The sequence below is a fragment of the Aspergillus luchuensis genome, chromosome 4 (genome assembly GCF_016861625.1).
Source record: "Aspergillus luchuensis IFO 4308 DNA, chromosome 4, nearly complete sequence".
Classification (NCBI taxonomy): domain Eukaryota; kingdom Fungi; phylum Ascomycota; class Eurotiomycetes; order Eurotiales; family Aspergillaceae; genus Aspergillus; species Aspergillus luchuensis.
In genome coordinates this window covers 939,463-952,736 of record NC_054852.1, presented here as the reverse complement: position 1 = coordinate 952,736, position 13,274 = coordinate 939,463, and the positions used below count along the sequence as shown (strand labels likewise).

At 50.6% G+C, this 13,274-nt stretch overlaps 5 protein-coding genes across 5 annotated transcripts; 2 read left to right on the top strand and 3 right to left on the bottom strand.

The window, feature by feature from the left end:
* Nucleotides 1–763: 763 nt before the first annotated feature.
* On the bottom strand, nt 764–1,574 carry AKAW2_40351S (uncharacterized protein; the record flags this gene model as incomplete). The annotated part of the gene is made up of 2 exons (XM_041688670.1): nt 764–1,289; nt 1,351–1,574. The coding sequence occupies 2 exons, from the start codon at nt 1,572–1,574 to the stop codon at nt 764–766; spliced, it is 750 nt and encodes a 249-aa protein (XP_041542431.1).
* A 3,411-nt stretch (nt 1,575–4,985) lies between these two features.
* AKAW2_40350A (uncharacterized protein) lies at nt 4,986–5,729 on the top strand (the record flags this gene model as incomplete). The annotated part of the gene is made up of 1 exon (XM_041688669.1): nt 4,986–5,729. The coding sequence occupies one exon, from the start codon at nt 4,986–4,988 to the stop codon at nt 5,727–5,729; it is 744 nt and encodes a 247-aa protein (XP_041542430.1).
* An 82-nt stretch (nt 5,730–5,811) lies between these two features.
* Nucleotides 5,812–7,028, bottom strand: AKAW2_40349S (tyrosinase family protein; the record flags this gene model as incomplete). Its single annotated transcript, XM_041688667.1, has 3 exons — nt 5,812–6,517; nt 6,582–6,704; nt 6,763–7,028. The coding sequence occupies 3 exons, from the start codon at nt 7,026–7,028 to the stop codon at nt 5,812–5,814; spliced, it is 1,095 nt and encodes a 364-aa protein (XP_041542429.1).
* Nucleotides 7,029–9,020: 1,992 nt separating this feature from the next.
* AKAW2_40348A (uncharacterized protein) lies at nt 9,021–10,119 on the top strand (the record flags this gene model as incomplete). The annotated part of the gene is made up of 3 exons (XM_041688666.1): nt 9,021–9,136; nt 9,199–9,900; nt 9,975–10,119. 3 exons carry the CDS (start codon nt 9,021–9,023, stop codon nt 10,117–10,119), a joined length of 963 nt encoding a protein of 320 aa, XP_041542428.1.
* Nucleotides 10,120–11,147: 1,028 nt separating this feature from the next.
* Nucleotides 11,148–12,934, bottom strand: AKAW2_40347S (uncharacterized protein; the record flags this gene model as incomplete). The annotated part of the gene is made up of 4 exons (XM_041688665.1): nt 11,148–11,988; nt 12,054–12,594; nt 12,665–12,772; nt 12,841–12,934. 4 exons carry the CDS (start codon nt 12,932–12,934, stop codon nt 11,148–11,150), a joined length of 1,584 nt encoding a protein of 527 aa, XP_041542427.1.
* Between the last annotated feature and the right edge of the window lie 340 nt (nt 12,935–13,274).

The window sequence follows — 13,274 nt, the reverse complement described above, 5'->3', positions numbered from 1 at the left end:
TAGTAACAAGAACAATGAGATAAATACTATGTAAGCGAAAAATTCTCGTGGTGGTTCGATACCAATAGTAAAGTTATCAAGAAGTAGCCCCGAGTGCGAGATCCGGAGAGATGAGATAACGTAAAGGCGTCAGTTCGTTACAACGATTAATACAGATTTGAGTTGTAATAAAAGCTATTGTATAGAATTGATAGACACATAGGGAGGGACATGTATCCATACCACTTCTGGGAGAATCGCTTTGCTCAGGAAGTATAGTTGTGGAAGCATTCTGCAAAGTCAAGAAGAGGATTATCTCAGGATCGAACAAAAAACAAAAACAAAATGAAAATATAATGAAAAGATATAGAAGGGAAAGGAGGAGGCTCAAATAATGCAGCTAGGTTTTCTTTCTATATGTATTTGTGGCATTTTTCTAAACTAAACTAACTAATCTATCTTCTGTCATACATTTTTTTTTTGCAACTGAAATCAGGTCAAATGGACACATGATAGTAAAATAACGGCCCAGGAAAGATAAAAGAAGGTAAACAAAAGTAGAGCTAAACACAATCAGAGCACAACCATTTGAACCATACATATCCTTCCATTTTCCCGTTTCAAACAGCAACGTCAAGATCGGATACAGGAACCATTGAGCAGACGGCCAAGCATAAGCTAACGGATGACAGGTCCGACAACTGCTGGAACCCTCCAACAAACGAATAACAGGGAGCCGAAATGAGTGAAAGACAAAACTAGGATTCATTGAACAGATCGGCAATCAATCATGGGTGAACCTTGCCTCAAAGTTCCAATGTTGGCTCTCGGACCGGACATTTTGGTTGGCCGCGGGTGTTCGATACCTGGATCGTGACTGGCGAGAACCGCGCGAGGTACTCGGTCCTTGAGTACGCCTGGGCGGAGCGGGAGTTCTTGCAGGAGGTTGAGGATTCGTTCGCGACGAACCACCACGCTGATAAGGAGCACTGCTCTGCCGTCGGTCACTTCCTCTACGGCGGTATGGGCGGGTGGGTGTGCCAGGCTCTTCAGGGCTGCTCCGCCGACGGCTGCGGCGGGGAGTTGGGGCCAGAGTAACAGAAGACTCGACTGAAGGAGAAGTGCTCGCATTGGAACATGGTGTTTGGCTTGGTGATAGGAAATAATCGTCTTCTGGCTCTTGACCACTCATATACGCATCGTCTGCGTGCTTGTCCGCCTCGAGCTTTGGCATAACCAACTGTGGAAAGAGGTTGCGGCGGTCCTTCTCGACTGCTGTGCATATGCTGCTGAGATATCTATAGCGTTTTCTGAACATCAAGTTAGTATGGTTTACAGGACCATGAACAGGAAAAGTAGATAGCAACTTACCTCGCAGTATCAGCGGAATAGCGATCGTCTCCTCTTTTCTTCACGAGCTTCTCGAACACCTGCTTTGGGAGGGTTCCCTCGTTCAAAGCTAAGATCATTCCTCTCAGTAGCAGGCAATCTTCCATGTAATTCCACGAAATCGGAGATCGTTTGGTTACTGATGGGGTGCGCGGGGGCGTCTCAGGTCTGTTCCTGGTTTGCCGTCTCGAAGAGTTTCGGGGCATAGTGATATGCAGGTGGCTTTACCACGAGAAGAGAGTGGGAGTTGAGAAAGGCTAACGAATGGTCAAGTCTTGGTGAATAATAAAAACTGAACGGGTACGAATTGTGTCTTATATGGTAGCCCGAGGAAAGCTTTCCAGCCCACACGATGTGGGAAGTCCTGGTAGTCAAAAGCACTTTTACATTTTCTTAAGTTGATGTATAGACATCGACCTACTTGCTTTGGGTGGCTGGTAAAGACACAAGTGCGATGTCTGTCCCAGACTGCAGTCTGCTGTGATCTGGCCAACTGGTGAGCAGATTAAACGCAGGCACCGAGCAAAATCTGTGGGTGATATATCCGATATACCATGAATGGGTCTTCCTACCTGACGGCTGAGTCGGGAAGTGGGTCTTCAAGCAGGTACTCCGGACTGAAACATCCTCATGAATGTGATCTGTATTGGTGGGGCTTGCAGGACTCAAGCTGAGTGATATGTCAACAGTCGTCTACTTACTGTATGCATGATTCTTCTGACTGACTGGAAGGCAGAGTCGGTAAATCGGATTCAATGATTTGAACCTCAACTGATCCGATAGACTAAGTACTGACCGTGTCAGGGAACAAAACCCTATAGATATGTGAGTAATCATATCAGTGGGCTCTCGACTACTAAGTAACTCCACCAGTAACTGCCGTAGGAACAAACTGACAGGCCGGTGACTTTCGGACATCATGGACCGGATCGAGCCGTCTTCTGCAAAATACAGCAGATTCTCAATTCGATCACTGCTTGGGATTGTGTTGAAAACGCAGCCAAGAAACTCCGACATGCATCTAATTTTTACTGTACGAAGTACCATGTAGCAGCTACTCTCCGTATACGTAAGTACTACACCAACCTCTCCTAGCAGGTGATAATGTATTATAATGTATTCAGGCCCTAATTCGGCTATAGAGAGTTGAATCTGGGCCGCTTTCGACCGCGGCAAAAGTAGCGTCCGCCCGATCTCGGCCCGGCTTGCATGACAGAATCTTGTTTGAGTTTATTCTACTGTCATCTTCCTTGTGTGGTTATGCCTCCAATATTCGAGCCAATGCCACTTAACGAGCCAGCAGCTGCTTCGCTCAGAGAGTCAGGAAGCAAGCGACTCGGCGCGAAGCAACCCGCGAGTCGAGCTGCACATATTTTTGCCCACCACCCCGGCCTGCACGATTCATCGCACACAATCCCTGTTCCAACATCGGCATGGGCGGCTCCGAGCTAAATTCTTGCGCCGAATCAATCCCCTCCAGGACAAGGGTACTCCATCTGGCTCTGGAGTTGAGAGCCAGCCACCTTTTTCTTTCCCGCCTAGCTTATCAGACGATGTGCTTCCCCGCGCTCCATTGGATCCATCAACTTCATCTGAGTATTTTTAGCGTGCAATCACAAATCCTACACTGTGTATTGCGAACCTATGGTGTATTGTACAAAACATATTCGCACTCGACCTATCCAATACCTCCCCCAGTTCCAGAGATGGAACTCAAACTGTACACATTAACTACGCCTAACAGTTTACATTCCTCCCCTTCCTCTTCCCAGCTTAATCCCTGTCTACAACTTCACCGCCAGAATATCAGAGTGGTCGGTCTTTGTGTCGGGGACTGTTGCCAATGCTGCGGGTCGTTTGCTGTTTCAGCATGCAAAAAAAAGTCGACACCGGAGGCTAGCGCATGCTGCCTTTACGGACTCAACAAGATCGTGATCGACATGCTTGGTTGCCTTGATGATTACTTCCGATCCCAGGGAGAACCAGAGACTATACCGGCTGTATCCTCAGTAATGATTTTGTCACTTGAAGCCGGTGCCCTAGTAGGTCTTTGGCTGGATCTAGACTGTAGCTTTGTATCGTATCACTCAAATTTGTTCTGCTGTGCAGGTCGGTGGCCCACCATCATGACTTTACGGGTCGTTGCCATGGAGAGGCTGCAAGAGTCCGTATACTGTGGACATGGGTTGCGTGCTGATGCTTCGTAATTCAGGACATCTAAGACTACCCTCTTAGTGTACTCTCCTACGCCGAGGTTCTTGTCATGTCCCAATGGTTGCCCCATGCTCTATGAAGATATGCTGTAGAAGACCCAGATAAGGCGTATTCCCTGACTTGTCCGCCAAGTCCAACTCGTCGAAAGCCTCTCAGCTAGTCACACCAGGGCCCAGTGCTCCAACTCCGCTGCCTCTTATCGAAAGGCTGCTATTAACCTTGAAAGGAGCCCAGTAAAAATACTTTGCAGCGCATAGTGAGCTGGTAAACCCTCTACAGCTCCCCTTTCCGACAGCGCGGCAGGACAAGCATTCTTAATGTCCAAGTATGCCTGAAAGTTGTGGTGAGCGCTCTAATGTAGCTGGAGAACTAGCCAGTTCGCTCATTGCAGTATGTCAAGATTAGTCCGTGCTCCGCAGATTAATGGCGGAGGTACTGACCCATCCTTCGAATAGAAACGTATACTCTGAGGGACTGATATACTTCAACAGTAGTATCACTTGTCCAGTATGACTGGTTGGTTGTTGAATGCATTCTGAACGTCTTTCTCAGTCTCGCAGCACAGATTCTTCTAGCCCCTACTTGTTGAATAAGTAGTCGAGCTATGCTTTTCGTGGAGTGACACAGCGAAGGCGATCCCACACCCGTTATCAAGATAATCCACCACTATCAATGTTACCTCGGTCCCATACTGGCCATCTCGACGTTCATGGTTGACTGTCACTCCCCGTATCCTCTATATGCTTCCAGTTGCAAAAGCCAAAAGCAATGGGTACCCGACTTGACCCCATCGGGTACGTCACCATTAGTGACTGTCCACAACACAGGCAAGACCAACAACAACAACCCCATCACCTTCCTGAACTGGTCTATTCCGAAGAGCCGAATGCAGATGCCCAGGCGATCTAATTGAAATCCCGGCTACCGGCATGAATGAAACCTTGTTCGAGCTGCCGCGTGTTCCGTTCATCCAAGGTCACCGCTACACCGTCCGAGCAACAGAGGGTCCGATCAGTCAAACGACCAACCACCAGGTGGAAATTATGAGTGAACCCGAACGAGGCAGTTTCAAATCGGTGCTCGGTATGTTGTATTTCTTCTACCCGAGGCAATTGCGCTTGGTTCCTTTGTTTACCTCTGCTGCCTGTTGCCACTTGCCCGCCCGATTGCTGGAGAATTATCCCCAGATACCCAGGTATAGAGACATGATGAAAGTGGCGTCAGCATGACCACAGTCACACGAACAGTCTTCCTCTTCCCCTTTCGCGTATACTGCACCCCGCACGTAAGATCTCGAGCTTATAAGCTCCCCCGGATCCTCGCCCCAGGATCCTTCTCCCCACCAACACCAGCATCAGAATCCTTCTCCCCACTATACTCCCCTTACCCCAAACATAAGCACAATGACCTACTCAACTACCCCAATCGACGTCCTCCGCGACGCCCAGCGCGTCTTCGAAGTGATCAAAAATCAAGGCATTGCCCTCATCCCCGGCAGCATCGGCTACGGCCTGGTGGCCAGCGACCCAGCAGCCCTGGACCGCCTCTTCACAACGAAGCGCCGCAAACCACACAAGAAGCACGCCATGATCGGAAGCTACGCGCTCCATCAAGAAATTCACGTCCTCCCGGCCCGCGAAGAGTCCATGGTTCGGACCTTAACCGTGGATCTGGATGTGCCTGTCGGCGTCGCGGCCCCCTTTCGGCCCGACCACCCAATCATCCAGAAACTCGGCCCTGAGTTGCTCTCGCGCTGTACGCACGACGGCACCCTTTCCATGCTCGTCAATGGAGGACCCTTCCAGGAGGAGCTAATTCGGTTATGCCATGCAGCGGGGTTACCACTGCTCGGTTCGTCGGCCAACATCTCAGGGTCGGGGATGAAGGTCCGCATTGAGGATATTGAGCCCGAGATCGTGGAGGCTGCGGATATCGTCATCGATTATGGGAAGCGAACGTTCAGCGTTCCCCGGGCGTCGTCGACAATCATCAACTTTCGGGATATGAAGCTCGTGCGGTATGGCGCTTGCTATGATGTGATCCAGGACGTATTGAAGAAGTTCTATGGTGTCGAGTTGCCTGAAGATCCGGGCAAGGAGGAGCTATTTTCGGGACATGTTGATGTTCAGCAGGCGACTGTGTATTGAGAACACACTTCCTTTACTATACTATGCTCCATATACTGAGTGTATACATCACAGACCCACACTCATAACCTACTAAGACATCCTAATCATACCGATAACAATAGTCCCCCCCAAACACATCCATAACCTCCTCCACCCTCCTCGGCTCATCCAACACCCCAAACTCCATCACCGTATCCAGCGTCACCAGCGGCGCCCCAGGCGGATCATGCACGACCGTCGTCCCATTCACAGCCCCTTTCCTCTCCTCCCAATCACCCCACTGCCACAACGTCCACACTCTGTCCACCATAGCATGATGCAAAAAGAATACAGGGTCCTGTGCCGACGCAAACGTATCCAACATATTCGCCCCCACACTCGCATGCCCGCCTTCATGTGCCCCCGCATACCCATTCGCACTTGGACTCATCAGCTCCAAGAACTCCTGGAGATCGGCGGCCGCAATCATGTCGTCCACTTTTTCCTGGGTGTTCAGGGCAGCCAACCAGTCCGTCGTGAAGTTCCGGGTGAGACAGCGTGGGTTGTAAGCGAAGGCGTTGGCGGGGAGGTCGCCGTAGGGGATTACTTGCGAGAGGGAGAAGGGGCCAAGGTGCATGACCCAGGTCGAGAGTGGGCCGGTGGTTACGCAACCGCCGCCGGTGCCGGGCGATGGGCAGGGAGAGATGTTTAAGGGGCATAGGGTGGAGGTGTTATTTTGGGGTGAGCCGTTGCCAGAGAGGGAGGTGGGGGATCCATCGAAGAGGGGGGTGGCGGTTAAGTTGGTGGTTAGGGGCCAGTTCCAGTATCTGGAGGGATGAGTTGGGAGTTATGAGGGAAGCTTAGTTGGGGAGGGATGGGGAAGGAGCTTACGGAACACTTCCTTGGTAATTGCATTCGTCTTGGAGCGCTTTCTCGTAGAGGTGGAGGAAGTGTCGGTGCCAAGGGAGGAGGAGGCCGTCGTTGTGGATGTGCAGGGTGTAGTTGATGTGCGTGCTGGATGTTCGTTAGATGAGGGCTAGGCTAGAATAGGTGGTGGGGGTTGTACACTTACGCTACAAAGTCATCGTGGCGGTCTCGTACCCCTGGGTATTGGTCGTTGGGGAGGAGTGCTGGACGCCCTCGTAGGCACCAGACTGCGTCGATGTAGTCGGTTCTCTCTTGAGTGGTCAAGTCACCCCTGTTGATGTTAGCTTTGAGGTGGGAGGAAGGGTGTAGGACGGGATGTACCAGTCTTTGCGGCTGCTGGCCTGTGAAGGACGGCATCGGTCGGTTGCAGTTGAGGCCACCAGGACCGGGAGAAGAAGTACAGAATGCCATGCACGCATTGTATTCTACTTTAATTATAAAGCATCACTTGGTGTTGGAGTCAAGGGTTATGGGAATCTCCCCGAATGGTACTATAGCATCACTTATATACCCATGGCAGAAGTCCGTAAGCCAGATCCTTCGGCTTTTGATTAGATGTCCCCATCCATATAAGAATCTGTGGATACCGCACGCAGTCTCTGGTATTGGCGCAGCCCAGCCGCCAATCGGTTGGCCTCCTGGTCAGATTCTCAGGGACGGCGCCTGTTCTGGAATGCTGGGCACAGGATGAATCGGGCATGACGTTTCCTGGTAATCACAATATGCCACATTCCTTTGGCGTACTCCAGACTGAACAGCCAATGATTCAGTTACCGAAAAAAGATCTCACACTATATAAACTTGCTTTGGCGCATTATGGCATGCTCGAAGTGTGCTGCTTTGACCAAAATAAGTTCGAAGATACGGTGCCATGACATCTTGGCAAGATGCCGCTAAACTATCTTGAAGAGACTATCGAATTCTTCTGCTCTTATTTTAGCCTTGATTGCGTTTCAGCTGATGTATGCATGAAGTAAAGAAAAGCCACTGCATCCATGCTTTATGCATCTTAGGTATAGCTCTACATGGCTAGCATGTGGCAGCTTGCCGCATAAGCTCTCAAGATTCTCATGAATGGATAGAAGCTATCTCCAACTGTCACATATATGGTCCTTAAGATCATACGTACAACAGTGAAAATAAGCCATTAAAACCATAGCTGTAGCCAAATGTTATTAATAACAATGAGTGCTAGCCTTTCTTTGGAATATCGTATCAGGCTATCAGTGATGGCTCTTAAATCGCCAACTTGGGGACATTCCTCGACGGCACTTTAGGTCTAACAAACCCTTCGACTATATTAGCATACATCGACGTGATTACTCGAGCAGATTATACGAGCGAACTTAGAAGCGCCGCTAAACCCCAGCAGGGCAACGTGCGCAACAGGGCATCAGTTACAAGAAATACGTGGTAGCGCTGAAATGTGTAGAAATTCTCACCTCCACTCGTATGGAGAGCCCCTTGAAGGGCGGAATGTCCGCTACGTTGTCCTTCATAAAGTGCACCCCTTGCATCATGCTTCGCGCTGCAAGGGCGTGGATCTCTCTATCCATGCCTACTCATCTCCCCTCAACAACACGCTAGGATCGCGGCTGATGCAAGGGGCTATCCGGGAACAACACAGCGATAGTCTGTGTCCGATATCTGCACCTTATTAGCTTCGACGATGTGGCTATGGCGTCTTTACTTTCAATTCATGCCTCGTGGCATGCTTTGGCTCTCCAACGTAATCTTTGGAGCGCGTCAAAAATAGCAGGGACTTGCGGGTGATCGGGTTAGTTGATGAGCCTATGAACAACGGATAGGACCCTCTGATTGATGTGATGAAGGCCCTTCCAACAAATCTTAGATGACAGAGAATTGAGATAAGTTTAACTTGGTTCTACTTCACGAAGACAAATACAGAAAAAAAGCCTAAGTGGCCTATCTGCCTACAGCACATCCTCAGCACTAGCCACCCACACACGATAAGCTACCTCTGTATTGGATGGAATTGAAGCGATAGGAAGGACCGATGTCATACCCAAAGATAGCGCTATCTCCATTCAATGCGACTAAACCGCCAAATCCAAGATTCCATTGCGCGACGACCATGCGACCGTTCAATGGCAATCACTCCACACCCTCAAAAAAACCTCCTTTCAAACAATGAAGAAACAGCCAATCCATACCCCAGTCACCCGACGTCTTATTACACCTAGTCAGCATCGCTGTTTGTCTGCCGAGTGGTGATATTAATGGCGTGACGTGACAGTCCGTGCCACCATCCCGGCACGGAGGATAAAAGCCCGCGGGGGGAACAGGGCTGATGATCAGGGCCCGAATCTACCCCTCACTATCACTCCTCTTTTCTAATCATTTCAAACTCCTCATCGTTGATACATCACAATCATCGATACCATGTCATACCCCTTCGAAGCCATCGGCATCATCTCCATCGGGGAGATGGGTCTGGGCATAGCCCAGCTCCTAATCGCCCATCATTACCGAGTCCTGACCTATGCGGCCGATCGGAGGTACTATAATCAAGTATTCCCCCTCCACATTGTCATCGCAGCTAACCACAGCCCCCACACAGCGAAGCCACCCAACGGCGAGCATGGGAAGCAGGCATTGAGCTCCGTCCCTCGATGCAAGACCTAGTCGACCAAAGCGACTGCCTCCTCTCCATCGTTCCACCACGGGACGCACTCGCAACCGCCCGGCGCATCGTGGAAGCATCGTCCGCGCGGCCCACGGTCCGCGATACCCCGTTATGGGTAATTGATCTGAATGCTGTGTCGCCAAAGACAGCGCGCGAGATGGAAGCACTCTTTACTGAAGCAAGTGGGACATCGTCATCATCTTACCTCCGGTACATCGACGGAGGCATCGTGGGTGGCCCACCGCGGCCATTGCAGCCAACCAACCCCAACGAACCAGCCTGGCATTGTGCCAGCTTGATAGTCTCCGGTCCTGAGAAACTCCCAGACGAGAAGTTATCTCGCACACTGAATATCAAACATATCTCGGACCGGATTGGTGTAGCGACCGGGTTGAAGATGTGCTTTGCTTCTCTGACGAAGGGGTTTTTCGCGTTGGCTATTCAGTCGTTTACTACGGCGCATTCTATGGGTGTGCTGCCGCAGCTGCAAGAATTGATGGAGGAGCATAATGCGGCGACGCTGCGGATAGCGGAGAAGGGGGTGGTAGGGATGCCGCCGAAGGCGTATCGGTGGGTGAGGGAGATGAAGGAAATTGGGGATACGATGAGGGATGACGGGGGGTTTGAAAGTGATTTGTATGTGTGATCCAAATCCTTCCTGGTATAGTCATAGTGATTATGAGGCTGACTGGCCAACTTCTGTGTTTTAGGTTCTACGCCGTGGCTCAGGTGTATCAGACCGTCGCGGATGATCCTATCCTGGGGCAAGAGAAGCCGGATGATCGACAGCGGGGGAAGACGGTCGAGGACGTGGTGGAGTGTTTGGATAAGAGCTTGAAGGTGAAGAAGGATTAATTGATTGACTCCATCGACGAATTATATGTATGTATGTACGTATGCATTCTATTGCTTCTTTTGGATATATCATATCCATACCATGGATATCATGCGTTCATAGCTTGACTGGGTGGGTACCTCTCACTTTCATTCCCTGCGATAACCTGAAGTGTGTGTGTGATATCTTCCGAGCTCAGGACTTGTCTAAGCCTATGGCGTAGTACAACTCACCGCCGCTACAGCAACGACATCCACAAGAAATGGATTGACTAACCATCAGGTCGATCAATTCGCCCCCGCACTTGCTAACCCGTGCATACTGTGCGATTCAACCATAGTGTGGATCTTCCAGGTCCACTCTGGAGAAGGGACCTGCAGCTCTAAGTGTCCTTTACCGATTAACTGTCTCCAACGGGATGCTTTGCAGCTGCACGTTCCCACTTGACCTATCGGTATGGCTCTAGTCCGTTGATCGACACAGAGAGAGGGGTAAAAGACAGAAAAAAAAAAAGAAAGAAGTAAAAACAGCAATAGAAGGCGTGGAGCAAGTGTGACAGCCACATGGCAGCAAGTAGACTCTCTCCACTTGCCTGACCAGGGTGGGTGTGGCTTTGAGGAATTGCCTGCGGGTTCAGTCCACATTGTGTGCTGGGCAATGCTTAAGGCTAGGGGAATATTGTGGGGGTGGTGATAGTAACTGCCTTAGGCTACGTTTATAAGTTGAAAGTCTGGAAGAGTGCTAGGAAGAGCCCAGAAAGATGGACCTATTTAAGTTGTAAGGAAAATGTGATGTGAATGCACAAGTGTTTAAATTCTGTCACGCAAGGATGCCCCATGGCATCCTGTTTTGCACTGGTATCACTAAAACTAAGTAACAGAAGAGTAAAAAAAAGCAAGGGGGGAATAATAACGATTAGAACTCCCTAGACCGTGGTCTCAGAGAGAGCCGGCTATGCTTTAAAATCGCGTAGCAGGTATCAAAAAGCGTGAAAATGCTTCCAAACATTTTATATTCATGACCATGCAAAAGATTCCATGCTTCACCCTTACTCCGACTCGCGGGCGGAGTTGGAGCCCGAGACCTCGGCGGTGGTAACCTTCTCCTCGTCGCTGGCACCTCCGAAGCCGTACTCGATGGCCTTCTGCTCGACTTCGTCGTCGGTGAGCTTGGGCAGCTCGTGGGCAGCGCGCACGTAGCTGATGTTCTCGGTGTAACCCTTGGCGAAGATGATATCGATCTCCTCCAGAGAGCGGTTGGCGGTCTCAGGGTAGAAGAACCAGATGAACGGGATGAACAGACCGTTCAAGACGGCGAAGAACAGGTAGGTACCCCAGCCAATGTGGGAGACCATGACGGGGGTGATCATGACAATCAGGAAGTTGAAGAGCCAGTTGCTGCAGGTCGAGACAGCGTTGGCCTTGGCACGAGTCTTGATGGGGGACAGCTCAGCAGGGTACAACCAGGGCAGAGGCAACCAAGCGGCACCGAAAGCGGCCATGTAGAGGAACAGACCGAAGACAGCACCCTTGGCAGTCTCCTGGTCACCAGGGATCAAACAGGCAAAGGTGATAACCATGGCAATGCACTGAAGGAAGGATCCACCCAGGAAGAGCTTGCGACGACCGATCTTCTCAATGAAGAACCAGGAGAAGGTGGCAAAGATGGCGTAGACAATCATGTTGACACCACCAATGACCAGGGAGAAGTTCTCAGTCTCGTGAAGGGAATCCTGGAGCAACACAGGCAGGTAGTAGATGACAGCGTTGCAACCACCGAGCTGCTGGAAAATCTGCGAGGAGGAACCGATGATCATACGACGGAAGTGCTGGGAGCGGCCACCAGTGAGAAGGTCACGATATCCGACGTCCTTGCCAGCGGCGTTCGAACTGGAGCTGAGTGTTAGCGACTTGTGCCACGCGTCATCCACCTTTCTTTTCCTTGGCAAACTTACGCTCTGATGGAGTCAATGACCAGCTGCTTCTGGAGCTGGGTCTCGTGGTCGTGGATCTCCCAACCACCCAGGGCGGCAAGCACGTACTCACCCTCCTGGACGCGGTCCTTGGAGATGAGGTAACGGGGGGAGTCGGGAAGGAACCACATGCCGACGATGATGATGAGACCGAAGAAGATCTGGAAAGCAATGGGGAAACGCCACACCAGGTCCTTGTTACCGAAGTGGGCACCGTAGTCAATCCAGTAGGCAATCGCAGTACCGATGGCAATGATACCACCCTCGATACAAATGAGCAGACCACGGTTGCTAGTCTTGGAGCACTCGGCCTGGTAGGTCGGGATAGTGGAAGTGTTCATGCCGTTACCGATACCGGTGATGACACGACCAATGAAGAACTGCAGAAGAGGAATGTGACCGGCATACGAGGTGACCTGAATGACGACACCGATAATCATGACAATGGCACCCGAGAAGATCATCCATTTACGTCCAGTCTTGTCACCGAAGAAGAGCGCGAACATAGCGCCCACCAGACAACCTATGCGACGAGACGCGTTAGAATTGGAGGCCCGCAATTGTAACTCGTTAGGGTGATATTTGCGACTAACCTAATTCATAAACGGATGTAACCAAGGCCTGCATGGTAGAGTTGTTCTTGGTGGCAGTGAAGAGGTCTTCGAACGCGGTATCACTGATAATACCGGACATGACACCCTCTAGACATTTGAAGATTAGCATGTGATCTGGATGGCTAGATCGGGAATGGCCGGCGAGAGGAACTCACGATCATAACCGAACAGCAAGAAACCCATCGTCGCAATTGTCGAGACGGCCAGGGACAGTTTCCTGCCCGACAGGCCAGCGTAGGTCGGCGCCATTGTGAAGTGATGCTATGCGAAAAGAGTATTGTTGTTGTTGTCGAGATATATGACCAATGGATGAGGAACAATGGTCAATGAATCTGGGGAGCGATCGAACACTTAAGTTGACTCGCTCAGTTCTCCAAAAGAGGACTCCTGTTGCGTTGCTCCTTTTGTTGATGTGTCCTGGTCGAAAGGAGGAGGAGTTGTGATGTGACACAAGAAAGAGAAGAAAAAATAAAAACAGGACTGGAGCCAACGCGGAGAAGACGGGGGGAAGAAGGGGGGTTATCTACTTTCTCGAAGACGACAGGCCTGTCGGTTGTGGCAAGCATGCATGTTGGCCGACAATCTCTTA